A 27,750-nucleotide genomic window follows, 5' to 3' on the forward strand; every position below is an offset into this window, starting at 1 on the left:
CTAGATGAGCTTTCAGGTGCCTTCCAACCTAAATGGTTCTCTGATTCTATGCTATTTAACAAACAACATAGTGAGGCATTTCCTCAGCAAGTACTTACACCCTACCTCAAGAATTTGTTCCTCCACTTCTGAAATCAAACTCCAATCTTGTTCTACCCAGAAATATTTTTATGAGGAAAGTACAGGACAAGCATGAGAAAAAGCTTTTATGCTGGAAGAGTTATGAAAGAATAAGAAATAAACTATCGCTTTGGATTTAAATCACAGCTTTTTCTCCTGGCCAGTGGCTACTCCTCCACTAGATGTACAGGAAAAAATATAAATGTATAATATTTTTAGGTATACATTAAAAGGCACTATTTTTCTTTTAACACCAGAAGACTATTCAGATACTTCGTGCAATATTTTCATAGCATCTCTCCAAGTCTTTCCAAATGGGAAAGACTGAGGCTTCACCCCAAAGAATGCAAATGTCAGGGGCTTATTTCTTCAGTTTCTGAACAATCAGGGTTTAGATCTCTCCTGCTTATGGGACTTACTTCAGGCTAGGTCTGGGTGCAAGTGTCACAAAGAGGGGTATGCACCTGACAGAGGTGACTGTCAGAACAAAATACCTTAATTTCATTAAAAAAAAGAAAGAAAAAAAGATGTTAATGCCCTAATGCATGTACTGACGTGGGCCTGCCAAGTACCAGGCAGTGCAATAGCTTTTTCTCATTACTAATTCGGTGCTTGAAGATCATTTTTAGCTTTGGTTTCCCTACATATTCGATGAAACTTCTCAAGATGCTCAGTAAAACATAAACATGTTCTTAGTCACTGATAAACAAACAGGGGCTGACACTAAATGTGTCTAAGAATCATATTTTTTTCCACTTCACATGGAAAGTGTTCAAGGATTTTAAGAATCTGGTTTACTCTATGTACAGCAATTAAGTGGGTTTTATTAGAAAAACAAGATCTGTGAGAAGTTAACATACCTGTCGGTGCCAGTAGAACTACGGCTCCTCTTCTGTGGGGTACAAGCTGCCATGGCTCCCCCAGAGCGCCTACAAGAACATGTTTTTGATAGCATGAAATAGATTTCCAGTAAAAGCAAATAAACAAAGTAAAGAAGGAAGAGAAGACGTCGGACTGGGGTGAAAACACTGATAGAAGCAGTTTGGGACTGATGGAAACAAGAACACCAGGGGACTGTTTCAGTTGAGCTCAAGTTGTAAAACAAGCGCATACAGAAGGGATCTTCCAGGTCAAGAACAATTCTGTCACCATGGACCAACGGATCCTAAAGTCCCTTCTCTAAAACAGAGCCAGATATTTCAGAAATGTGTTTTATTTTCCTCTTGCAATGCTCACTCCAGACCTCACTGATGCAGTTCTTAGAAACCTGCTTGCTCCTTCCTATACCCAGTTTATTCCCACAGGGATTTCACATTGGCGTTCACCTTCCAGGGGAGCCAGCTGTTTACCAAACAGACTTTTAAAGTCTCTCTCCCACCTTCCATCTGGCCACATAACATAAACCACTCGTTTTTAGCCTTAATTAACCCAGTAGCCATTTAACCCAGTTTAACACTCAGCACTGTTTGTTCCATCTCTCCCAGTTTGAGATAATATCATACAATATTAACTTTCCCGTTACGTGGCGCTTTATAACCAAAAATCCAGAATAAACAAATACTTCGTATCCAGGAGGACTAAATAAACGTCCATAAACTGCTACAGCAGGAGGAATATATTCAACAATCTACCAGCAGGGGGAAGCGTTCACGCATTGCTGATACGTGGGCAGCAATGTCAGATGACAGCCCAGGCGAGACAAGCTGTTATCAAGCGCAGGAACACCAGAACAGTGGTGGGAAAGGATGAAGTCAAGAGCTGCAGCAGGAGTTGTACAACCTCAGCACAGAGCACCGATGGCAGAAGGGACTTGCAAGAGAGGGCAGGAAATGCCTCAGAAGCAGAAGGCAACAGTAACAAGCCTGCAAGTACCTGGGTAGTAAGATATCAGGTGCAGATTGAAGAGAAAAAGCAAGACAAGGAGATGCCGTTGGTGGGAGAGGCAAGGGGTACGTGTCAGGGGTGCAGTCATACACAATGGTTTAGGTTGAAAGGAACCTTAAAGCTCATCCAGTTCCAACCCCTGCCATGGGCAGGGACACCTTCCACTAGACCAGGTTGCTCCAAGCCCCGTCCAACCTGGCCTTGAACACTGCCAGGGATGGGGCAGCCACAGCTTCTCTGGGCAACCTGTGCCAGGGCCTCACCACCCTCACAGGGAAGAACTTCTGCCTAAGATCTCATCTCAATCTCCCCTCTGTCAGGTTAAAGCCATTCCCCTTTGTCCTGTCCCTACAGGCCCTTGTCAAAAGCCCCTCTCCACGTTAAAACTAATTCTAAAGGCTTCTATATTCCATTTTGTGATTTTGTGCCCATTTGTCTCACTTGTCAGCCCCTTTAGGCACTGGAAACTGCTCTAAGGTCTGCCCGGATCCTTCCCTTCTCCAGGCTGAACAAGCCCAACTCTCTCAACCTGTCTCCACAGCAGAGGTGCTCCAGCCCTCGGAGCATCTTCGTGGCCTCCTTTGGCTTTGTTCCAACTGCTCCACACCGTTCTTATGTTGGGGATATCCTTGTAACTTGCACTACAACCCCGCACATCCCACAGACGAGCAGCTGCCCATAGCCAGCCCCAGGGACACCCACCCCTTCCCAAAATATTCCCAATCTAGTTCCCAGCCAGCCCCTCAGCCCAGTTTTGCATCTGACCACAGATGCTATAGGCACCCTGCACAGCACTGGGGCACTAGCGCCTCAACCCTGCATTCCCCCCCCCCCCCCCCCCAGCTCTCCCACTCACCAGGACCTCGCTAAATCTCCTCCCAACCCCTGAAACCCCCTCCCCGCACCAGACCCCCCGCACCGGGGCCTGGCCCACTCTGCTACCCCATCACCCCCTCCAACCCACTAGCACCGGTACGTGGGGCCTGGCGCACCTGAGCCAGCAGCCTGGGACCCCACAGCCCTCACCCCCCCTACCTCCCTCAGCCCACACAAGCACCTCAGACCGCACCAGGCCATAACGCCTGCGCCCCTAACGCAAACCCCACACGTCGGCACAGCACCAAACCCGCCCCACACACCTGGAGCCCTTTCAAGGCGGCAGCCGCACACCCTCACCTCAGCGCCACCTCCGTTATTACTGCTCCCGCGCCTTCGAACCCGCGCGCAGTCTCCCGCCCGCCCGCCCTCCTCTCTCCATTCGCCGAGCTTCACGTCATTCAGCGTGAGCTTCACCGCCATTGGCCCAACTGAGGCGCGCCGCTTTGCACCCGCCCCCCACGCTTTCCAGCCAATCAGATAGCAGAGATAATCATAGCCACCTCCCCAGAAAGACTCCAACTCCCAGCATGCCCCGCGAGCAGAGCGCTGACTCGCTATGGCACTTCCGCGGGGGCTGATGGGCGTTGTAGTCCGTGCGCTGTGTCTAGACTCGGTCCGGCACATGGCCTAGACTCGGTCATAACAAGGAACGGAGTGAATCGGGAGGCATTTGCAAACGTTAAGGGGAAGGTTACAGCGGTGCCCAGCTGTGATTTTGCTTTTAAATGGGCCATCAGTGAAACTGATGTGGCCTATTGTGTACAAGGGGGTTGTCAAAATGTACAGGGGGGTTGTCAAAATGTACAGGGGGGTTGTCAAAATGTACAGGGGGGTACTGCTTAAGTCATAGCTGGTTTAACGAGCTCAGCAGATGTCTTATCAGACAAATACCAGAACAAAACCTCCTAGTGAGGAGAATGGGGGTTGTACAAGGAGTACTGCTTAAATCATGGCTGGCTTGACAAGCCCAGCAGTTGCCTTATCAGACAGCACTAAGATAAGGCTTCCTAGCGAAGGGAATAGCTCATTAAACCAGCTAGACATGGACCAGACCCATCCAGCTCCTAAAGAGCATGCGTGAGGACCAGAGGTAAAAAGTTCAAGCCTGAGGAAGACTCGTTTACTTCATCTTGAAGACCCCTACCCACAAGAGGAAGACTACTTACTTCATCTGAAGACCCCTGCCCAAGACCAGCAGGAGGCACTGCGCATGCGTGGAGCGCCTTTTAGCTCATTATAACACGAAGCGGGGATAGAATATGAATATGTATAGGCATATTGTGCGACCTAATACCTATGTATGACTTTACAGGATAAATGTAAAAGGAAAACAGCACTGAGGTACGCATGCCTTTTGGAGGACCAATCCCCCGTGCGTCTTCAGCTGAATAAAGCATACCTACTTTACAACTTTAACCAAGTTGTGGAGTCTATTCCGCTATCAATCAGGGCCCTGCTGTGAAGAGCTTAATTCACAAAGCCAAGGGAAGCTTCTTCCACTGGGTGGCACCCCCTTTCTCTCACTTCGCCGAGCGCCACCGCTTCCCCAGGCACGTTCTGAGAGCCATTTACACGCATCGAGAAAAAAATTAAAATAATATAAAGTAAAATTATATCAACCAAATGATACAGCGCCCAAAGCCACACACACCCCTCCACATCCCGCAACACACCGACGGAAGAGCTCCGCGCATGCGCGCACGGCGGGGTCCCGCACCAGCGTGCCGGTGTTCACACCGCGGACACCCTTGGGGAGTTCTGCGCAGGCGCAATGCGCTTTCTGGCTTCACCGCCATTAGCGGCTTGCGCATGCGCGTACAGCAGTAAACAGCCATATCGCCTTATTGCGCATGTGGGATCGTTCTGTGCGCATGCGCAGTCCTCACTGCCGGTCGCTGAGCGGTATTGGAGTGGGACACTGGGTGCCGAGTGAGCACCGCGCCGGGCTGGCCGGGCGGAGGAGCCGCCGCTGCTGTCATCATCATCATCATCATGGTGTTCTACTTCACTTCCAGCGGTGAGTTCGTGAGGGGAGGAGAGAGCGGCCTGTGGGGGGAGCGGGTGCCGCCGCTGTGAGGGGAGCGCCGGGCCTCGCCGCGCCCCCGACCGGTTCCTCAGCTCCTGCCTCTACTCTTCTGAGCGCCCCTGTTAGGTTTAAGGGAGCCCTTATGCGAGCCCACGGGCTGGACTGAGGGTAAAGGACTATGTCTGGATCGAAATTAGCCATAGGTTAAAGTGGTTTAGGAGCTGGGAGGCTCCCCTCGCTTAAGAACGGCCCAGCGGTGGTTGTTAACAGCCCTGAGCGAATGGGAGTGCAGTGAGTGACTGCTGGAAACCATGCTCAGGTGTGCTGCTGTTAGAAGTGTGAGGTAAGGTGTAATGTGTAAGTTACCTCATTACTTTACCTTTGACACAGACAGACCTGTTTGGTTTTTTTTCCCCATGCATAAAGTTTTGCTGATTCAGAAGCATCACAAATCTGGTTTATTGCAGCAGGGGCTGATGATACAGGGGATTGTGCAGAAATATTTCTTTTTGCTTTGGTCCCCCCATTCCCCTCATCATTTCTCAGAGTCACAGAATGGTTTGGGGTGGAAGGGACCTCAAAGCTCATCCAGTTCCAGCCCCCTATCATGGGCAGGGACACTTTCCACTAGACCAGGTTGCTCCAAGCCCCAACCAACCTGGCTTTGAACACTGCCAGGGATGGGGCAGCCACAGCTTCTCTGGGCAACCTGTGCCAGGGGCTCACCACCCTCACAGGGAAGAATGTCTTCTTCATCTCTAACCTGAGCTTCCCCTGTTTAAGTTTGAACCCATTACCTCTTTTCCTATCACTACCGTCTGTAATGAAGAGTCCCTCTCCTGCATCCTTGTAGGCCCCCTTCAAATACTGGAAGGCTGCTATGAGTTCTCTACACAGCCTTCTCTTCTCCAGGCTGAACAGCCCCAACTTTCTCAGCCTGTCTTCATATGGGAGGTGCTCCAGTCCCCTGATCATCCTCGTGGTCCTTCCATGGACTTGTTCCAACAGTTCCATGTCCTTTTTATGTTGAGGACACCAGAACTGCACACAATAGTCCAAGTGAGGTCTCACAAGAGCAGAATAAAGGGGCAGGATCACCTCCTTTAACCTGCTGGTCACACTCCTTTTGATGCAGCCCAGGATACGGTTGGCTTTCTGGGCTGCAGGCGCACACTGAAGCCGGCTCATGTTCATTTTCTCATGACCAACACCTCCAAGTACTTCTGTGCAGGGCTGCTCTGAATCTCTTCTCTGCCCAGCCTGTAGCTTCGGAAAGGAATGGGTCAGTGAGCAGTTTGAGATCCAGGTCATTTCACTGCCGCAGTTCTAGCACTGAACTGAAGCATGTCCTTTATTTTAGTGACTTTGAAAATAGAAGGTGAGACACCATTTTTTCCTGAGATGCTTTTTGGAGGCACATTTGATCACCTGCAGTTCATTTGTTTGGTCTGGGGAGACCTTAGAGCAGCTTCCAGTGCCTGAAGGAGCTAACAAGAAAGCTGGAGAGGGGCTTTTGCCTTCTCTTCCCCAGGCCAAACAAGCCCAGCTCCCTCAGCCTGTCTCTGTAGCATAGGTACTCCAGCCCTTGAAGCATCCCTGCAACCTCTGGAGTCACTCCAAAAACTCCATGTCCTTTTTATACTGGGGGCCCCAGAGCTGGATGCAGAACTGCAGGGGGAGTCTCACCGGAGTGGAGCAGAGGGGGAGAATCCCCTCCCTCAACCTGCTGGTCATGCTCCTATGTCCCATAATGGCACGAATGAAACAAAAGAATTTATGGAACATCATTCTTTCTGTTGTCTTGTGAATTTTAATCCTCTCAGGCTACCTGCAGGAGGTGCACATTGGGGAACTTCGTACTCTGTACAAAGTACTTTGGGGAAGCGAGGGCCAGGCAGGTGAGCTGGCTCCCTCAAGGCTTCACAGGTTGTTAATCCCAACTGTAAATATGCTCTCAGCCTTTCAGAGTCACAGATGTATGCTTAATTGAACTGATCATACAATTACACAGCTGTAATTGGAACTGCCTGGATTCTGAGGGTGTTTTGCCCAGAAAGCTGCTCCTTGCTGGATAATCTTCTGTGGAAATTGGTGGAAACACCCATTTCCAACATCTGTTGAAGCATGCGGGTTAAAATATGAAGGAAACACAAAACAATCTTCCTTTGGCTCCCAGAAGGGGAGGGGTGTGGATGGATGAAGCAGTTTCTAGTCTAGTGACCAACACCAGTGTTTGTCCTTCTTTGCACAGTTTCTCCAACCGCCTTTTGACTTGTTTTCCTCTTTCTGTCCCTTAGTGGTTCCTTCCGTTTACACCATTTACATGGGAAAAGATAAGTACGAAAGTAAGTGCGTTATTGTAATGATGCCAGATGGCTTCAGTTTATATTTGTGGGGATTTAAGGTCATTTTGAAAGGATGTCTTTGTATGTGTTAATTTGATATATTGCTTGAGTACTTGCAAGTGACTTACCCTACTGAAACCCACTGTGTTACTTTTAGTTAGGATAAATAAATGTTGTAAGTCCTGTAGGCAGAGTAACTTTTTTAAAATACAAGTGAAAACTATATTAACTGGAACAAAAATACCCATCTAGAGAGAAATGCTGTCTCCTCAGGTTGTGTGTGATCTTTTTGCAAACCAGCCTTCCATTTCCCTGCTCAGTCTGTATTTTTCCCCTCTCCAGTGAACATCTGTACTCCAAAGGTTTCCCATGCCCTCCTTTCTCTCACGGGGCAGGTTATGGTTCTGCCATGCTGCCTGGTTCGACATCAGTAGTTAATGTGAAGCTGGGTGTCTCACTCCAACAGGGAAGTGTTAGTGTAGCTGTTTTGACGACTTGCCCTGAAATTGTCTCCTTTCCCTGGGTGGATATTTGAGAAAGCATCTTTTCCCTTTAAAAACTCCCAGATGCTGAGGATGATGGAGGTGTTCCTGACATACCTGTTCCGGCTACACCTCTACCAGGCAGATGCAGGTTAAAGCCCTGTTCTCCCTCTGTTCAGTCATTGTGCAGTGGCTGACCAACAGCACAGGATTGCTCCTCTGCAGGTAGTTGGGTTTGTTGTTGGTTACATCCTGCACTTTGCTCACTGATACTTTTTTTCCTGCAGATGAAGACCTAATAAAGTATGGCTGGCCTGAAGATATCTGGTAGGTACCAAAACTCACTGAAAATAACTGCCTTTCATTATGCAACCAAGTGGAATAACCACCTTCTGGCTTTCTCAGGCAGTATGGAGTCTCTTTTTTCCAAGGCCATTCAGCAGTTTAAATGCAATCCCAGGGAGGAGGTGGATTGCAGCAGACCTGTGTGCAGCTGTTGGGACCCTGTGGATTCTGAATTCGTTCCCCTGCATCTTCCCCTCACCCCCCACTTTGTTTATCAGAAGAGCGGATCCCTTTGTGAGGCTTTTTGGGGTTTATCTGTGCATGGAGCTGCTGGAGGAGCAGTAGCCCCAGTAACTCCATAGACAGATATTTGTGTTTCAGAATATAGGTGCTAGCTTGCTGTCACTCTTACTGTGTTTGGGAAATGGGCAGAGCTAAATGAGGTGCTTGTAAGAGAAAACACCTCCTAAGTCACGCAAGAGTGGCAGCTCCTGAGTATCTCTGTGCACAGGCAAGTGAAAAAAGCAAAAACAAAAGGCCGGAGCGAGTGGAGGCAGAAATCAGGGAGTCCTCAGATGGGGCCTGGGACTGGGGCTGGAATGTTTTTGAGCAACCTATGCTACACCTAGAGAAAACTGTCCATTGCCTCCCAGTGCCTTTATCTCTGTATGTGGTTTGTGTCTCCCCTGTGTGCACTGCAGATAAGTGCTGGCCTGGGCTGTAAAACAGCCCATCTTGGGAGCTGGAATTGTGAGCAGGAGCAGAGGAGCTTGGTATTTTGATTCCTGATGGGTGAAAACTGTGTTTGCTCCTAAGCAAGCAGAGCCATGGCCAGGCAGGCAGAAGGAAGTGCTCTGACATGTGGGTTGGTTTTGGCTCCTAAGATGTCATCAGAGGAGAAATCCAAGAGGAGGGGAAATCTGATTCCGTTAACAGTAGTTGGTGGTATTTTTGCTGGCTGTATTAGTCCATAAAGTTACCAGAATGATAAGGTTTGTGAAGGAGTTGGCTTGCTTTCAGGTATTACTGCACAGAGCAGATGTGCCGTTGTGGCTACGCTCTCCTTTGCTAACAATATCTAACAAGAGTCACTCTGTGGATTGTTCTCTCGCTTTTCAGGGTGCCCTTGCAGGGATGAGCAGAGGTGTCCTGCTAGAACTGAAGCTTGAATAGTTAGGATCTGACACACTTGCCAGCTAACTGGCAAGGGAATCTTTTTTTTCTAGCAGAAGTGATTCTGCTGAGTAACACTTTGTTGTAGCAGTATCACACTCATTTTCTGTCTCATGTTTGTCCAATCACTACATAAGGTTTGTCTATACTGTAATTTAGGAGTAACCTTGAGATTCATCTTCCAGTTCCCTGAGCCATAAAACTCATCTTTCCCCGTCTCTCCCATATCTTGTTGCTCACACCGATATCCACGTTAGTGTCCCCAGAGCCTTCTCTTCTCCAGGCTGAACAAGCTCAGCTTTCCCTTCGTAGCAGAGTTGCCCTCAGATCATCTTTGTGACCTCCTCAGGTCTCGCTCCAACAAGTCCACTTGTTTCTTAAAGGATAGGTTCTGACTCCCTTGTCTGTTTTTAAACATTTATATCATGAACATATGTAGAGTTCTGGTATCTGTGGAGTGGTTGTATTGTCACTTACTGGGAAGTAAATCTTTCATAACAGATCATCTCTTACCATCTGTTAAATATACTTTTTGTTTTTATTCTGTAGGTTTCATGTGGATAAACTCTCCTCTGCACATGTGTACCTTCGGTTACACAAGGTAATCCTGTGGCACATATATTTAAAAACATTAATATTCACCTGCCTAAAAACTGCACGTTCCCGTTTTGCAGTGATTCCTTGCACAAGACCATCTTAGCTCACATGAACCATTGAAATCTGCAGGGTTCCCTGAGGGTGCAGGTAACAACGCATGTGGGGAGACTGAATTTGTAGCTTCCATTACCAAATAATGTAGAGAGGAGCAGGAGTTCTCACATGGCCAGACAACAGTTGATTTTTGTCTTGACACCGAGCATGTGTTTAGGTGTGTCACCCCATTAAAACGTACAATGCCTTTGCACTAGGAAGAGAGAAGCAGGGCACAAATTACTTGAGGTGCTTCAAGCCTCTCCTTTCAAATCACAGAAGCACCAAATCATAGAATGGTTTGGGTTGGAAGGGACCTTAAAGCTTACCTAGTTCCATTCCCCCTTGTCGTGTCCTTACCTGTCCCTAGCAAAATCTTCTCTCCAGCTTTCTTGCTGACTTTTTTAGGTATTGGAATGCCACATAAGGCCCCAGTCTTGTAAAACATGGAGTATAGGGGTTCTGGTTTTGTTTGCAGAGCATCATGCCCTACTTCAGGCTTTCATGTGCTCATCAGTCCCTACAGCCCCTTGCTGCATGCTGCTCATGTTGCCTTGCTCTATCACAGGGGCAGACGGTGGATGACATTCCTAAGGAAGTTTTGATAGACTGTGCCCATCTCGTGAAGGCAAATAGCATTCAAGGTAACACTGATTCCTGCTGTGAGGTGTTTGTGGCAAGTGTTTCTGGTCCACACGAGCGTCTGGTTTTTTGGACCTTTCCACTGCAGTGCTCCCTGTTAAACCTGGGAAGCAGATGTCACTGGCAGCGGCCGGGGCTGCCCATGAACCCTTCGTAAGGAGGAATTTAAAACAGCTGAAATTCCTGTTTGTGCCTCCATACTGCTGCCTGAGCCAAGGCGGCCTCGCAGGCTCCTCTCTAACACCACCTTGGGGCCCCCTTCCATAGTAATCACTCTTCTGGCAAAGGCAGTCTCCATCTGGAGTTCATTAACACTGCTGCAGCGCTCATGTTACTGCAGAAAATGATGTTGTGGTGTTCTTCTGTTTCACTGTAATGCTGGAAGGACTTCTTAGTTTTCTTCTTTCTTGCCTAGCTAGTAGTGTTTGTGACAAGAATAACTGCCAGGGTCTCCATGCACACGGAAGACTTTTAAGGCTCTCAGCTGAGAGAGAATTGAAATGTTTCCCTTCTCCCCTGCTTCCTAGGTTGCAAGATGAACAATGTCAATGTGGTGTACACACCGTGGACTAATCTGAAGAAGACTGCAGACATGGATGTGGGGCAGATTGGCTTCCACAGGCAGAAAGATGTAAGTGTATGCTATATACCAGTGACAGGGACCTAGTGGCAGACTGTGAGGAGCTGGGTGCATTGTCTTCAATGCCCCCTAAAGGGGCAAACTTTTAAAGCATAAGAGGGATCTTTGGAACATGTTTGGGTTTACCTGAACGTACCTGAAGATTCAGGGTTGAGTGTTAGCCTGTAGCAGAGTGTAGCCTGTACACGTGTGTTTCCAAGCTGCAGTGTAGCTGAGGAGTCTTTGCTGATGCCAAATGGTATCACGTGTTTGAGTTTGCTCCCACTGAAATCATCTCTTCCTGCGGATGAGGAACCTGTGTATGAGCAGTCAGTTTGGGTCAGCTTATTGGCAGTAGTATAATGACACGTCTGGAAGGGGCCAGGACTTGTGCCCGCTGTGCAGAAGAGGGCTCTGCAGGGTCCCCTCTGTAGGGAGGTGTCTGTTGCTGTGTTTGCTCTATGGTCTCTGCTCCAAGAGGTGTCTCACCCTGGTGCTGCCTCTGAATTTGTTCAGCCTGTAAAAAGGCGGAGCTGCTTGCTGCGGGGTCAGGCCAATGTGCTGAGCTCTTCCCAAGCCTGATCTATGGTCCACAGATAATGTTATCCTTAAACTGTAGTTCTGTAGATTGGCTCCTGGGAGAGGAGGCTCCCTAGAGGTGCAATCGTTCAACTAAAACGAGTCAGTACTAGGCCAAGGCATGCTAAAAACCCTGCAGTCAACAAGCAACATGTGAGCTTCTCTTCCCAAAACAGTCTGCAAAGACCTCCTGCCACCTCTTGAGGAACTTGCAGAGACCGGTTCTCATTTCTAGGCCTCTATTGAGGCATGTGCCAAGAAACAGAATTAGTAATGCTTATGTACTTAGCAATGGTTCTGCTTATTAGCTATGTGCTTCTGAGTGTTGGGAGTGGGCCTCTTTGCTGTTACACAACCTGTTGAATAGCCCTCAGTGGCAGGGCTTTTCCTCAGCATCTGTTTTTGTGGAATGAAGCGATGTGTAAAGTGGAAATAGGGTGTTTTCTTTCCGCTGAAAAAGTGCCAGACTAGAAGTATTTTTTTATAAGGATCATAGTTCTTTGCACTCCAAAGGTGAAAATGCTGACAGTGGAGAAGAAGGTGAATGAGATCCTGAACCGGCTAGAGAAGACAAAAGTGGAACGCTTCCCAGACCTGGCTGCTGAGAAGGAAGCCCGCGACAGAGAGGAGAGAAATGAGAAAAAAGCCCAGATCCAAGAGATGAAGCGGAAGGAAAAGGAAGAGATGAAGAAGAAGAAAGAGCTGGAAGAACTTAGGTTAGTAACGAATTTTAGTGCCAGCTTCTCAACTCCCTCAGTTTTCATTGCTGCTGGGAGAGAGTCACGGGTCAGCAGTTTCTGTTTAACACTGGCCCAGCATTACTCAGTGTTCAGCTGAGCTGCTCTGGCTGAGATGTTTGCATGGCCCAGTGATTTCCTTTGTCTTTGGAATAAATGCGTTTTCATAGAATCCTAGAATAGTTTGGGTTGGAAGGGACCTTAAAGCTCATCCAATTCCAACCCCCTGTCATGGGCAGGGACACCTTCCACTAGATCAGGTTGCTCCAAGCTCCATCCAACCTGGCCTTGGAACACTGCCAGTTTTTTCCATTTCTCCTTTTAAAATAAACCAGGATTTTAAAGCATTGTTAAAGGAAAGGGCTGTGTCTCTTGAAACCTGTCCCTAACTTGGGTGAAATTGGGCAAGCGCTTGGCTCTCTGTCACTGGGATGGGAGCAATTGCTTCCAGCTTTGTGTGAGCCTTGGAAAGCACTGAGCTTTCACTACAGTTCTTCAGCTTTCTCTTGTGTCACTTGTGTTAACTAAAACATGCTTGAGTCCTCAGTCACACACTCCTTTAAACGCAGAATGAAGGATGGTGGTTTGAAATGTCATATTGACCTTTCTGTAATGGAATCATAGAATCACAGGATGGTTTGGGTTGGAAGGGACCTTAAAGCTCGTCCAGTTCCAACCCCCTGCCACGGGTAGGGGCACCTTCCACTAGACCAGGTTGCTCCAAGGCCCGTCCAACCTGGCCTTGAACACTGCCAGGGATGGGGCATTCACAATTAGCCCAAAAGCATGAGGTAGGTGAATACTTGTCTAGCCTAAGTTCAGAAGGGACAGCAAATTTGTTTTTCTTCTGCTTGGTCCTGTTTTAGCAAAATGCCTCTTTGTTGGTGGGGTTTGAAAACATGTGATGCAAGATAATGTAATTTCCCTTCCAGAAGCTACTCATCGTTAATGAAGGCTGAGAACATGTCCTCTAATCAGGTAAGAGCTGGCTGATGCCTGCAGAAACCTTCTGGGGACAGCTGAAATTCAATGCATGATCGGGACGATACAGCTCCCGCATTGCAGTCTGGTGCTGGTGACTCCTGTGTGAGGGATCACATCTCCATCTTCCCTTCTCAGTGAAGGACATTGCTAATGTAATCCTCTTTCTGAGAAGCTCTTATTGCTTTTATGCCAGCCAGGAGGAGCAGGTGCTGCTGGAAATGCGTGTAAAGTCCTCCCAATCCCCTTCCCACCCAACTGAAATAACATAGAGAGCTTTAAGTGCAGCACCAGGCTTGAGTCCACTTTTGAGCTGGTTGGGCATAACCGGGCTTGTGGGCTGAGGAGATCTTCCTAATGGCAACCATTACCTGCATATCCCACCTTGTTATTTCAAGACAATGGGGAAAAACACACTTTTTTAACAAGAAATAAGCTGGAGTTGTAAAGACAGAAGTTTGGGGAGGAATGAAATAGGTGCTGAGAAGTAGAAGAGGAAAGGTGGAAGGGGGATGTCCTTGCAGAGGGCAAGCACCCAGGACTGGAGCAGAATAACATGGCTGCCCTGCAGTGGTGGAAAAGGAGCCAAAGAGGAAAGAAGCCCAGGCCAGTGAGAGGAAAAAGAGGAGGTGGAGCAAAGGAGAGACAGGGGCTGAAGTTCAGAAGAGGTCTTGGTGTGCAGTGGGTTTGCCTGTGCTTTGCCCAAGGTCTGGCACATCTGCAGCATCCTCCTTGGTGTGACCTTGGGCAAACAGATCTTGGAGCTCCTCTGAGTGACCCTCAGTTTAAAATCCACCTTTTGCAACCTAGTCCTTGACTGACTGCTTAGAGGGGTGTGTGGCTTTCAAGAACTCTTCATTTTCCTCCTGGTTAGCACAGAGATCCCCTTTGAAACTTGAACTGGGTTGAAGTATGAGCATCTCCTGACATGCCCAAGTGGGCTGTGCCCAGTTGGTGACACTTGCCAGGGAGAAGCATGGTGGAAATGCTGTACAGGGAGGTCTCCTCCTTGCAGCAGTCACTCCCCATGTGATGCCAGACTGTTTTCCTTCTCCCATGTTGGGAAGAAGCTCAGGCTGGGATATGGGGATGGTCCATGAAGCTGACGGGTGAGAGGTTCTTTGTAGATCTCAGCAGATGAGAGGATATGCTGCAGGGACAGCAAACAGCAACTGCTGTTTCACAATCAGGGCCTCGCTTAGGGCTGTTCCCACTCCAGAGCGGCTGTTGTACAACTGTTTGCTCTGATTTCACGGTGTTCATACTGAAATGCCAGGAAACCAGAATAAATGGGAATTCTGAAATCCTGCTAAATATACTATTTCACCATTTTCCACTGTAATGTGCACAGTGATCCTGATTTGTCTTTCTTCCCACAGGATGGCAACGATTCAGATGACTTTATGTAAATAAAGTCTCTCTCCTTTCTCAATCTTGAGGTGGTTTGGGATGTCTTAATATGTCATCATCGCTAGGAATGCCAAAAAATATCCCCAAAGTGAACTCTGGCTCCGTTTCTTCAGAACCTGGTTGGTTCTCCTGGCAGCCTAAGCAGCTCTGTGCCACGGACACCTTCAGAAAGGAGATCGATATATCTGCATGTGCATCTCTGTTTCGGGGACATGGGTGGAAGGAAGCAGAATTGACTTTCAGTTCTACAAAGACAATGGTATTTATTCTAAGGAAGGGGTTGTGTAGCTTTTAATCCAGTGAGATTTAAAGAAACAGAACCAAATCCATGTTGTCTCACCACTGTCCTGGCAGCTGAGTGACTCGGAAACGGTTGCCATTTGCTCGGTGTCACTGGTATGTACATGAATGTGGTGCTGCCGATCAACTCTCCTCTTCACACTGTTGGTGGTCAGCAAAGCAGGATCCCGCTGCACTTGGGGGTGTAAATTTGGACGAGGTGATGCAAACTCTCCCAGCCCTGGGAGGGGGCTCCTTGTTAAATACAGAGCTCCAGATGATGCTGAGCTTGGCTGGTGTTGCAGCCGACCTGCATGACCACAGGCTGTGATGTGCATGGTTAGCACAGAATGAGAATAGCCCCACAGTGTGTTTTCTTTGAGTTACACTTGATTCTGGGGCTGTTCTTTGGAAGTCTTCTCTGGAGAATGAAATCAGTGGAGAAGAGTTGAGTTTTGTGCAGTGTCTATGCCTGCCCAGGCCAGAGCTCTTTGAGCGCTCTGGAAGGTTTCATGGCCCAGTCTGTATGAAACGGTCACAATAATCCTCACAGCACCTGTATATATGTCACGATTAAATTCATACCATGCTGATAAAACATGCTGCTAGGTGGTAGTGTGCTCAGGCCTCTGAGAAGGAGCGGTGAGGCTCTGGAGAGTGTCTCCTCAGGCAGCACAAAGCTGTGCAGAGCATGGCTGTGCTGAGAGGGGACAGCACGAAGCTGCCAGAGTCTGGTTTTGCGGCGTGTTTCTGGATGCTGCAGTCTCAGTGGGGCAGGAATTACAGGAAAAGAATGGTTCCTGGCAGCAAAAGGGAAGCGTGCCTTAACAAACTCAAATCTTAACCATCTCATCAGAGAATTACTGAATTAGTGGAAGAGGTAAAACCTACCCTACTGCAAGGGCAAGTCCCAGTAGTACTGCACTTAAAGTTGTCTTCCCAGCATCAACCACCTTCCTCTTGCATCCTGAGGGTTTGAGTTTGGGGCTGGAGAGAGCGAGGGAGTCGAGATCCTCATCAGCCCCCGCCTCCTGGGAGGAAGAGGATGGTGAGCTGTGTGTGCATCCTCTTGCTGCTTGTGTCCCAGCTTGGACTGACCTGAACCTGGGGTGGCTCCAGCTAATGCCACCCCAAACTCCACTGTGTCCCACCTCCTTGGACACTTGCCATGCAAACTGGCCGAGGGCCTGGGGGAGATGGAAACCATTCTGGGGCTGATGGGGAAACTGAGGCACGGTGCAGCAGCTGGTTTTCCTTTCCCTCCTGACTGTCCCTGGCAGAGGTAGGAGAGAAACTAGGGGTCCTATGGGGCAGGGTGGGGGGTGAGGAGCTAGAGGTGGGGACTCTTATCTCCCCCTGCAGACTCCCCACCATGGGGCCTCCCTACTTGCCATCAATGGGCCCTTTCACAGCAGGAGGGTGTTGGCTGGTGCCAACGACCTGACCGCTGTGCTGCCATCAGCAACGCCCGCGGCCACAGCCCTACAGCTGTGAAGTGTTGTGCTTGGCTCTGGTGCCCGACAGTGGAAGCCGATGGGAGATGTCCCCTGTGCATGGCTGCTGCGAGCTGTGTGTCCCCAGGCACCCTGTGCGGTGATGTCCATGAGGCTGCATGTCCCCAAGCACCCTGTGCATGGATGTCTGGGGGGGCGGGGGTGTCCACAGGCACCCCCTGTGTGGCTCCCCGTGGGCTGTGTGTCCTTGGACACCCTGTGAACTGATGTCTGTGGGGTTGTGCATCCCCAGGCACTCTGCGCCTCAATGCCCACGTGCTGTGTGTCCCTAAGCACCCTATGCATTGACACCCATGTGTGTCTCCAAGCACTTTGTACATGGTTGCCCTGTTCATCCATGCCCATGGGCTGTGTGTCCCCGACCACCCTGCACAGCCCTGGCCACCCTGCTCCCCTCCATGCTCACTCCATGGGCCGGCAGCCACCAAAGCATCACCCCTGGAAGCCGAGCGGCCCCAGTTGCCATCAGCACTTCCTGCCCATCCCTTCCCAGCCACCGCTCCTCGTCCTCGTTTATTTATTACTCCTCCTGCTCCCAGCTCTGAAACCCTATCACCCACCCTCGCCCGTGCCTCCGGAGGAAAATCCTGCCCTTGCACATTTTTCACCCCTCCACAAACACTGGCACTGCCCAGTGTTATGCTGAGGCTGCTTCCCAGGCCAGGGCTGCGCTGGCTTTCCTTTGCTTTCCGCAGACACAGGAGGTTGGGAACGGGTGAGGATGTTGGGGTGGGGGTTACAGCGTTGGCCAGGCCTGGTGGCTTGGGGGAAGCTGAGGCATGGATGAGGCTCTGACTCCTCACATCCTGCATTTGGCTTTCTGCTGTCCCCTGGAGCAGGATGATCGCAGCCATTGCCCAGAGGCCTATCACCTTTGCCCCATCAGTGTAATGAGCTGTCAGGTCTCTGCTCCCACCACCCCCTGCTCAGAGCACCCCACTCCTCCTCGTGTCGCCTTTCCAGCCACAGCAGCTACAAGCCAGGGCTGGGCCCGCGTTGACCTGTGTTCATAACCAGCCCCAGGCTGTTCCTGTAATGAAAACAGGAAGCTGCTTTGCCAACAGCAATAAACCACCCGGACGGATGGCCAGATCCTGTGCCCCGGGTACAGGGGAGCGGACACAGGGTTCTTATCCCCAGTGCCATGATGCTGTAGGCACTGCAGCCCCAGCTCGGGTACCTGGGGCCTCCAGCCACCCCTGCCCTTGTTGAGGGGTGAGGTGGGGAGCGGGGACCCCATCAGAGACCACATTGCACATGGCACATATGCACACACACCTACAGGCATCTGTGTGCACACCTGTATGTGTGTGCTGTGCCCACATGTGCCCATGCAGCCTCACTCGTGCCGTTTCTCACTCATGCACTTGCATGAGCACGCATGCAGGCATGCACATGTGAGCACGCTCATGCACATGCACACTCACTCATGCTCACTTCCTCTTGCACGCATGAGTACAACGCACTTCACCCCACTTGCACCCCACCACCAGCACCAGTTTGGCTGTGGTTACTTCCCTTTTTCCCCCCAGCACAGGAGCCGCCTGTCCCCATACAGCTTTATTGTGCTGTGAGTACACTGGGGACATAGCGAAGGGTCTGTGGGGCACATAGGTGGCTGGGGTTGGGGGGGAAGGAAGGGCACAAACCAGCTGCACCCCGTCCCTCAGGGCCCCCCAAACCAGAGTGGGGAATGGCCAAGCCCAGAGCTGGAGCATCCCTGAGAGCTGGAGACCAGCACCAGACCCTCACCCAGGGGGACACCCCTCTGCCCCCCGTCCTGTGAGGCTCTGCCTCACACCCCTGCACCGAGGGCTGCTTGAGGGTCAGCAGTGGGGATCCCCCACCCCACCATCCCGGTGCCCTGGCTGGCAGCAGGCTGGTTACTGTCCTGGGGGGCCAGGGGGGCCCGGCAGCCCTGGGGGACCCCGCAAACCGGGGTCTCCTTTGGGCCCCACCGGGCCGGTCTGACCCACAGCCCCGGGGGTCCCGGGGAGCCCCGGTTTGCCCTGTGGGCCGCGGGGTCCCGCTTGCCCTGGCACCCCATCTGGTCCGGGGGGACCGGGGTCTCCCTTGGGTCCACCCTGTCCCTGGGAGCCGGATTGCCCGAAGCTGCCCTTGGCACCCTTGAGGCCAGGGAAGCCCTTCAAGCCCAGGGGCCCCCTCTCGCCCTGGGGGCCGGGGGGTCCTGCAGGGCCGGGGGGTCCCTGTGGTCCCGGTGAGCCCAGGCTGCCCACGTCGCCCTTCTCTCCTTCGCTTCCTGGGGGGCCCTTGATGCCCATGTCACCCTTGAGGCCGCGGGGGCCCGGGAGGCCCGGCACACCTGGGGGGAGAGGAGGGGGTTAATAGGAACCATGGGGAGAGAAGCACCCAAAAATGGGGAGAGCAGGAGATGCCCCAACCCTGCAGAGCTTGCTGTGGGCTGCGGGGACAATTGGCACTGCATGGGGGGCACGGTGCCATGGGACCACCACAGGGCTCCCCCTAAAACCAGGACCAGGAACAGCTAGGCTAGTTAATTGGGGCAGCCCTATAAAGATGCAGATGTGGTTGCCTTATGGGTCCAGGCTGGGTGGTCCACGGTGGAAAGGGAAGATGCTGTGGGCTCTGTGGAGCAGGGGCAGCCACACTCACTCCCCTGGGTGGATGGAGGTGTCCCCAGGCCACTGCAGGAAGCTTTGAGGACCCTTGTCAAACAGCAGCTGTGCCCTTTCCACTAGGACCAACAAGAAGTGTCACTGGCCAGCTGTGCTGGATGGACATGGGTCAGGCTCTTACTGTCCCTGTCCCCCACGCAAGTTCATAGAGCTCCATCCCAAGACACTTCTGCATCCATGAGCAAGTGTCTGGGTGCCTTCTTGCACATCCCAACACTGCCTTGGCCTCAGCAATGGTGGTTTGGGTCCTCCACCACCTGCCTTGGGTACAGGATGCTCCCAAAAAGCCAAGAGCCCAGCATGCTCAGACACAGAAGAAGCAGCCCCCAAGGTTGCCTGCCCAACATGCCTGGCTCCAGCCCATCCCTGGGCAGGGCTTAGGCTGTGCCCCCTAGGATTATAGAATTATACAATGGATTGGTTTGGACAGGACCTTAAGATCACCTTGTTCTAACCCCATGGACCCCAGGCAGGGACACCTTCCACTAGACCAGGTTGCTCCAAGCCCCATCCATCCTGGCCTTGAACACTGCCAGGATGCACTTCCAGGATGCACCTTACCTCTTAAGATGGTGATGTTTTTCAGCATCTCCCCATGCCGGACGTCCACCACCTTCATCTCCTCCATGACCATGGACAGGTTGCGGATGTCAAAGTCCAGCCGGGCGCTGAGCAGGCTGTACCGCTCCCGCAGCAGGTCCGTGGTACCCTGGACCAGGCTGAGGGACTTGTTCAGGTAGTAGAGCTCCTCAGTGTGGGTGTGGAAGCCTAACGTGCAGGAGAGCCTCACGTCATCCAGGTAGCGCAGCATGCTGTGGACGTGGCTGTCAGTGGCGTTGATGTTGGTGAAGATGGTGCTGATCTCAATCTCATGGGATGCCATGCGACCTTCCAGGGTCTCGAAGCGCTCGGCCGTGCGGTTCTGCGTGTACCTGTTGTGGTAGCGCAGGTCGTTCACGTTCTCCTCATGGTCATCCAGGAAAGAGGAGATGTTGTCCAGCTGCAGCTGCAGCCCCATCACCTGCAGCACCAGGTCATGCATGCTCTCCGAGTTCTGCCCCACCTGCCGAGCTGCTGCGCTGATGCTGCCTTGGATGCTCTTCACCAGCTCGCTGGTCCTGGAGGAGGTGGCCCGCAGCCCACTGAAGAGGCGGGTGTAGTTCTGCCACTCGCTCACGATCTTCTGCAGCGTCAGCGTCTCCTCGTCCGTCTTCCTCTGGATGACCTGGATCCAGTCGGAGGTTTGCCCCAAGGTGAAGTTCATCTGCTGCATGGCTGCCCGGACATCATAACGCTCCTGGGCCAAGCCCTTGACAGAGTTGTCCAGCTGGGAGGTGACGGCCCGCCAGTCCCCGACCTCAGCCAGGAACTGTCCCAGGCTCTTGTTGACCTGCCGGATGGAGAAGGAGCAGTTGTCCACCTCGCTGGTGATCTTGCTGCTGGTGGACGAGAGCTGGTCGTGAGCCTGCGAGGTCCGATCGAGCAGGACCTCTTGGACCAAAAGCATCTTCTGGATCTCCTCCAGCTCGCCCTGCAGCCTGGTGATCTCCTGGCCCAGCTGTCCTGTCTCGTGGCAGAGGGAGCAGTTCCCAGAGGTCTTCTCATCTAAAGGAAGGGCAGAGGGTTCTGTTATCCCACCCCATCCCTTGCTGGACCTAGAGATCGTCCCACTGAGTGTGGAGGAAGGAGCCTCACCATAGCCTGTCCTTGCAGACCTGGAGACGAGCACCACGGAACCACTACTGGGACAACCCCAATGCCATCAGCCTGCACCAGCTCCCATCCTCATCCTGCTCCTGCCACCTCTGTGCAGCAAGTTTTCCAAACAGCCCCATCCAGCCCTACTCCCAGGGTCCTACCATTGTCCCTCCCCAAAGCCCTGGGAGATAAGTGGAGTTTTGGCTCTGGGGGAGCATTGACCTGAAAACTGGAGATGCTTCAACCCTGAGGTCCACTCAGCTGGAGGGACACATGGTGCCGAAGCCTGGAGAAGCCCTCCAGGTCCAGGTACAAGCCACTCACCCAAGCCCTGCAGATCCTCCTGGATGGATACGATCTTCTTCTCATAATAGGTCTGGGCTGAGCTGATGTCGTTGGAGATGGAGTCAACTTTCCTGAACACTGTGGAGGAAAGGTGGTTGGTCAGGGACTGGGATGCGATCGTCCTCCCGGCTTGTTCCCTGGCAAGGAGGGTGGCCAGGGCCTGAAGAGCCAGGCTGGGGGGTGCTGGCTCCGCAGGGTGGATGTGTGTCCCCAGAGGCTTTCAGGTTCAGGGCTGGGCTAAGGTCCAAAGCCAGCCCCAGGAAGTCTGCTGTCTGTCTGATGAGCCTCAGAGGCTGGTTTATGCCTGTGGAGGTGATGGGGTGGCAACCCTTGGGCTCTGAAGTGGTTCCTGAGGTCCCTGTGAGTGTAACCCCCTGGTAAGGTGGCATCACACACAGGGTTCCACAGGTACCCCAGGGGCAGGTCAGGGGGAGCCGGATGCTCCTGTCCACACCTGGGTGCTGCAGGCACTTTGGGAGAGCCCCAGGATCCCCGAGGAGCTGCCCCAGGGAGGGCAGGGGGGAAAGGCAGGAGCTCACCCAAGGCAGCCAGAATGGTCACAGCCACGATGAGGAGGATGGAGAAGACGTAGAGGACTTTGACAGCCGTCTGGAGGGAAAGGTTCTTCTGGCACCGGCTGCAGCTGGTCTGTGCCCTGCCTGAGCACAGAGGGGGGAGGATCAGGCCCTGCTGTACCCCCTGCCCACCCCTTCAGGGGGTGTCCTTACCGCTCGGTCGGTAGCTGAAGGTCGGCATCTCCTCTTCCTCTCCTCCCACCGGCTCCTCTTCTGAAAGCCAACACAGGAGGGACTGGAGCTGCAGGTGCTGCTGGGGCTGTGCCTGCTGCTTGCACCCTCCTCCCAGCCCCAGGGGATGCTGCCGAGCCTCCAGCCTTGTGTCACCCGGCATCCCGGGGAGAAGCTGGGAAGCCACACAGCAGCCATCACTGCCCACCCTCAGCCTGGTGGCACCATGGACACATCCCTCCTCCACTGCCTGCTTCTGTGGAACTCTGTCCTCCAAGACCATAGACTTGGGGAAATTTGACTGAATTTGGCCAAATGTGGGTGATGGAGAAGTTAATCGCTGCTGGCTCCCAGCACTGGGGCACTTTGTGTGGCTTCACAGCCCCCTCTTGCAATACCCATGGGCACAAGGAGAACCCACAAACCAGCATCCACCCTGGACCCCATCCCGATGTGGAGCAGCTGGGATGCTCCCACGGGGTGGGAAACACCATGGGCTGCATCCCACCCCAAGCTCCAGCACAGGGGATGCGCTCAGCACCCATACACAACACAACCTCCCTCCCTGGCTCCCCAAGGCTCCCCAGGAGCCATGCCGTGCCCCCCGCAGCTCCCCACCAGCCCCTACCCAGGGCCTCCCCGACCTCCTTGCTGGCAGAAGGGGGATTTCCAGCTGGGGGTGCCACAGGGGGGGTGCGGGCACAGCGGGAGTGACCGTGGCACCGACATCCCCTGCTTTAGACAGCAAGAACGGCGGGGAGCTCGCTGGGCTGGAGGCAGCAGCAGTTCCCTCCGTCCTCCCTTCACTTTGTAGCTGTCCCAGATGCTCCTTTTCTGCCCCATGGGGTCAACAAGTGATGGGCTCTGAGCAGGCAAGAGGACTCCCTGGACATCCCCCCCCCCCCAGCCCCTCTCTTTTCCCACATTGGTGTGTGGGCAGCCAGCTCTCCCCCATCCGTGGGGAGCTGCTCATGGGGAGCAGGGATGCGGTGGTGCCGGCTGCCCCCCAGCTCCAGCACTGTTCCCCCCTCATCCCCCATGCCAGCAGTCCCGTTACTCTCCCCACAGAGCCCCAGCCCCCCCGGGTTCCCCCCACTCACCTCTCATAGCCCCCGAGCTGGGGGTCGGTGGGTGCAATCCTGCACCGACCCAGGCCTCACCGTCCCGGCTCCCGCATCCGTCTCTTCCCAGCACGTCTTAGCAAGAGGCCAGCATGGCCGGGGCTGTTCCCCCCCCGCTGGCCCCCCGCTCCCAAAACTTCCTGGGGAGCCTTCAACAGCAACCGCAGTGCCAGAGCATCCCTAGGGCTGCCCGTGCGCCCATGGCCTCTGCCCACGTGGGATGGGGACGGGTGACGGGGGATGGCACAGCGCGGCCAGGCTGGATGCTGGCCACCGAAAGGCAAGGCGCTGGGATACGTGCTGGAGAAGAAAGACTGGTTCTGCCTGCGCCCGCCCTCCTTCCCTCCAGCCCTAATGACTAACAAATGTCCGACGATGCTGTGCCGCCCTCACTCAGCCCTGTTTTGGGGGGGTCTGGGCCTTGGGGAAGGGGTCCTGGTTTGGGGAGTAGAGCTTGGGAGACTGGCAAAGGGACATGGGAGGGATAGGGGCAGGATTGAGGTTTGGTGCATGCACCTGGGGCAGGGGGATAGGTGTGGGGTCCGGGACGCTGCTTTGGGGCAGGGATATGAGGAGATGGGGTTGGGGTCCGGCCCCTGGGTCTGGGGTGGGGACATGGGGTGCTGTGTGTCGGGGTTGGGATCCTGTGGCTTGGTTCTGGTTTGGAGCGCTGGACCCAGTGCAGCGACACGGGACAGGAGAGCTGTGGGGGTCAGGGATGTTCGGGACTCTCAGTGAGACCCCCTCCCCATTGAGGCTTTGGTTCTGTGTCGGGCTGCTGCTGCCCTCTGCCGAGACCCGGCCGGGCTTCCAGGCAGCTTCCTCCCCGCACGGCCTCCCTCCTCCTGCCCCGGACACCGCTGGGATGCCGAGGTGGGGTCTCCGAACCCCCGCTGGTCCTGCAGCAGCCCCTGCTCGCTCCAGCCCCTCTCACCTCGCTCGGGTTTCTCTGTTATTCCACACACCAGCACCTGCCTGTGCTCCCCTCACTCGGATGTGCCTCCTGGACATAGTGACCTTGTGGTTTTGAGTCCTGGAGTCCCCCTCTCACCCCTTCAGCCATTTCTGGGGGCATTTTGGGGGTCTCTCTTCTGTTTCCCTGAGCTTTCCCCACCACATTGTACCATAGAAGACACCAAAGCCTATCACAGTCCTTTATAATCACCAGAGCCCCACAAGTGATGCTCTTGCAGCGGCTGTGTCCTTCAGCACCCCATGGCATCTTTCTGGGCTGCTGGCAGATGCTTGCTGTCAGCCGAGGTCTTCTTCCCACCACCCTCATCCTCAGTGGCTGCAGTTTGCTGCTCTTCCTCAGCCTGTCCATGATAACTCACTGCCAGTGGAGCCGATCCAGAGATGCCCGAGCCCGGCTTCCTTTGGCTGCAGCTATTTTAACCACTGCCTCTCTATGGGATTTGCCATCCAGCTAAATGCTGGTGCTAAATCAGCGGCGGGGTTGCTCTCTTGCATCCATGCTGACTCAGCAGTTCTGGTTTGCCACAGAAGTGCTAAATATACTTCTGCTAGGGTAGCAGATGGGTCCCTGCCATGAGTCCCTTGGCTACCTCAGATACCTGCTGCGCCCTGGATGCTACCATCACATGCAGCTTGTTGTTTGGGGGTCCCCAAGTGAGCCCACTGCACATTGGGGTGACTGCCCCACACTGTCTCCTGGTGAAGGCCCAGGATCATCCCACCTCACTGTTCTTCTGGCTCCAACCAGCCTATAGACTAGGGCATAGGGTTTGTTCCCAGGGTCTGTGCACACACAGGGCTTCTGGTTGCCCTCCATCACTCTCAGCGTTGGCTTTAAGCTGCAAAAAGGGGAGATTGAGATGAGCTCTTAGGCAGAAGTTCTTCCCTGTGAGGGTGATGAAGCCCTGGCACAGGGTGCCCAGAGAAGCTGTGGCTGCCCCATCCCTGGCAGTGTTCAAGGCCAGGTTGGATGGGGCTTGAAGCAGCCTGCTCTAGTGGAAGGTGTCCCTGCCCATGGCATGGGTTGGAACTGGATGAGCTTTAAGGTCCCTTCCAACCCAAACCACTCTAGGATTTGATGATTTTCCAACCTAAACAATTCCATAATTTCTATGACCTTAAGCTGCAGGCCTTGGGGAGCTTGGAGAACCATCATGAAGGATATGGACCCACAACCCATTGAAAACCATGAGGAGTACCAGGAGATCCATCCCCTGGTTGATCACTAACGATGGTTGCGGTTCGGATGTTGGACACTGAGGGCTCCTCTCTCCACCTCCACTGCTCCCAAAGCCTGCTGAGTCTCGAAATGTGATTCCCCAGCGTTAGGGGTGAGCCATCGTGGGCAGTGGAGCGTGAGAAGCAGAAGAGACCTTGATGCCGTGTAAGCACTGCGATAACCAAAACATTCCTCAGTTATCAGCACTGTTCTCAGCCCTAATCCAAACCTCCAACTGCTATGCGTAATTTAACTCTATCCCAGCCAAATCCAGTGCAGAAGAGGAAAACCAAGAAAACATGTAGGTTGAGGTAAAAACTGTTTAATAAATGAGTAAATGGAAGAAGATAGAAAATACAGACACAAAAGCAAGGGATGCCAAGGCCATTGCTCGCCATCTTCCACAGTGCCCAGCAAAAGTTGTCCCAGCTCCCCACAAGCCCTGCAGCACCATCCCAGCCAGAGAGCCCAGCATCGTGCTGGACCCTGGCAAGGAAACCAACTCCGGCTCTGTCAAAACCAGTGCACCCAGCAAGTCTTCCCTCCCTGTGCTTGCACACTGCAGCAAGAAGATTGCATTGCTTAGTCCTGCCTAAGAGCTCCCCAGGTCCTGCCTAAAAGCCCTGCAGCCCTGCCTAGAACCCCCCAGCAAGCCCACTGCACCCCTTTTCTCACGCCACGCCACACCACACACAGCGATCTCACGGAGGGGATGGGGGCTATGGCAATGGATCATCTCCCCCTGGGCAGCTCCTCAGCAGCACGGTTTTGGTCTGGTGCTTGTAGTGGGCCCCATCCTCCTGCAGCTGGCTGAGCCAGGCAAAGTCATTGCCCTGGGGGTTGGCTTTCCCCTCGCGTTCCCTCCGCACCTCCAACGGGAAGCCGATTTGGTACGGGCTTAGCACCGCTTCCTGCGCCCAGATGGATCTGAACCCCGCCAGGATCAGGGGGAGCATCTTCACCCACCCCTTGCCGGCCCCCCAGGCCAGCCGCTGCAGGGCTGCCATGGCCGGTCCCTTCCGGCTGACCTGCTGCATGTCCCACGGGAGATTCAGTGGCGACGCCGCCACCACGGCATCCCAGAGGAAGCGCGGCGCATGCGGCAGACGGATGACAAGAGGGGTCCCGTACCGGGCAAACACCTCCCTGAGGAGCACCTCGGCGGCCTCCTCCACTGTCCTCTCCTGCATCGGGAAGGCTTCCACCCACCCCGAGAACTCATCCTCCACCACCAAGAGGAAGCAGTGCCCGCCCTCGGTCTTGGTAAGGCCACTGATGCAGCCCAGCAGGAGCTGCGACCACGGCCCTTCTGTCCGCTGGGCCAGCACCCTGCCTGCTCCATGCGCACACTGCAGGCAGTTCTGCACCCAACGGGATACCTGCTTGTGGTCCTCTTCCCAGGATGCAACCTGCCGCACTCGTGCCAGCGTCTCCCCCACCCCATCGTGCCGGCAGCTGTGACACTGTGCGATTATCTCTTGCTTCTCATGCTTTGAAGGCTCCCAGCCCTGCCAGGAGCCCCCAGCCCTGCCAGACATCGCCCAAGCCCTCTTGGCCGCTTTCAGGTTCCACTCCTTCTCCTCTGGCTCCTCGTCCCAGTCGTCTTCCACACAACTGACGTGCAGCATCCCTGGGTTGCTGTGGACCCACCGTAGGATGCTTGCCCACAAACCCTTGCCGGACATTCCCCACTGCTGCTCACCCCTCCGGTTTCCCAGCCTGTCCACCAAGGACCAGCAGCTCATGTACACATAGAGGGGTGAGGAGTGCTGGTGATGCTGCAGGAGCTGCTTGAGAGCCACCAGCTCTGCACCTGGCACCGAGCCACCCTTGCTCACCCCGAGCAGCCACCGCTCTTCTAGGTTGACTGCAGCAAAGCCGATGGAGCAATTCCTCTTGCTGGCTGTGAACCACACGTTGGCCTTGGGGATGTCGGAGGCCAGCTCCGGAAGGGAGGGAGCGATGGGCACCAGGACGTCAGTGGGGTGGTCCTTTGCCATTGCTCCGTTGTTCACCAGCAGCAGAGTCCACTGCGCTGGGTGTGGGTTCATTCCACGGGACCGCAGCACTTCTCCCCGTAGCAGATACTTCCATGGGGAATGGGGCATCTGGATAAGGATGGGGGCCGGCCCCGTGAGGGTCTCGAAGGCCTGCACAGCCCAGACCGCTGCCAGGCACCCCTTTTCCTGCGGCAGGCAGGAGACCTCATAGTCCTTCAGGATGCGGGAGCTGTGTCCCACTGGGACCAGCTGGCGGCATTCATCCTCCTGCAGCAGGGTGGCTCCTATGGCCTCCTTGCCGGTTGTTAACCTGATAAGGAAGGGCTGGGACTTATCAGGGAATC

The 27,750-nt window shown here is 53.5% G+C and overlaps 3 protein-coding genes across 5 annotated transcripts in view; 1 reads left to right on the forward strand and 2 right to left on the reverse strand.

The window, feature by feature from the left end:
• Positions 1 to 27,750, reverse strand: part of ESCO2 (establishment of sister chromatid cohesion N-acetyltransferase 2) — a 248,206-nt gene that overhangs the window by 19,064 nt on the left and 201,392 nt on the right. Inside the window, exons 1-2 of one of the 2 annotated variants that reach the window (XM_061350190.1) lie at positions 3,181 to 3,258; positions 981 to 1,049 (exon numbers count right to left, since the gene is read on the reverse strand). In XM_061350190.1, coding sequence (XP_061206174.1) covers positions 981 to 1,033 — 53 coding nt within the window. In that variant the 5' untranslated portion in view covers positions 1,034 to 1,049; positions 3,181 to 3,258. Of the gene's footprint in view, positions 1 to 980; positions 1,050 to 3,180; positions 3,259 to 27,750 lie in introns of those variants that run through there. The other variant, XM_061350191.1, reaches the window with a different exon arrangement.
• CCDC25 (coiled-coil domain containing 25) lies at positions 4,876 to 14,874 on the forward strand. 2 transcript variants are annotated; one of them, XM_061350162.1, is made up of 9 exons: positions 4,876 to 4,900; positions 7,207 to 7,254; positions 8,024 to 8,063; positions 9,744 to 9,795; positions 10,453 to 10,528; positions 11,054 to 11,157; positions 12,238 to 12,440; positions 13,394 to 13,439; positions 14,822 to 14,874. In XM_061350162.1, exons 1-9 carry the CDS (start codon positions 4,876 to 4,878, stop codon positions 14,849 to 14,851), a joined length of 624 nt encoding a protein of 207 aa, XP_061206146.1. In that variant the 3' UTR covers positions 14,852 to 14,874. The 2 variants fall into 2 exon arrangements, with proteins under 2 accessions (XP_061206146.1, XP_061206147.1); XM_061350163.1 differs by lacking the exon at positions 14,822 to 14,874 and adding an exon at positions 13,639 to 14,789.
• SCARA3 (scavenger receptor class A member 3) lies at positions 18,193 to 23,564 on the reverse strand. The gene is made up of 6 exons (XM_061350164.1): positions 23,192 to 23,564; positions 22,074 to 22,133; positions 21,885 to 22,004; positions 21,325 to 21,423; positions 19,864 to 20,907; positions 18,193 to 18,968 (listed from the first exon to the last, which is right to left on the reverse strand). Exons 1-6 carry the CDS (start codon positions 23,196 to 23,198, stop codon positions 18,529 to 18,531), a joined length of 1,770 nt encoding a protein of 589 aa, XP_061206148.1. The 5' UTR covers positions 23,199 to 23,564; the 3' UTR covers positions 18,193 to 18,528.

The sequence above is a fragment of the Neopsephotus bourkii genome, unplaced genomic scaffold (assembly GCF_033783945.1).
Source record: "Neopsephotus bourkii isolate Nb327-2 ecotype Australia unplaced genomic scaffold, CSIRO-AGI_Nbou_v1 NB_481, whole genome shotgun sequence".
Lineage (NCBI taxonomy): Eukaryota > Metazoa > Chordata > Aves > Psittaciformes > Psittacidae > Neopsephotus > Neopsephotus bourkii.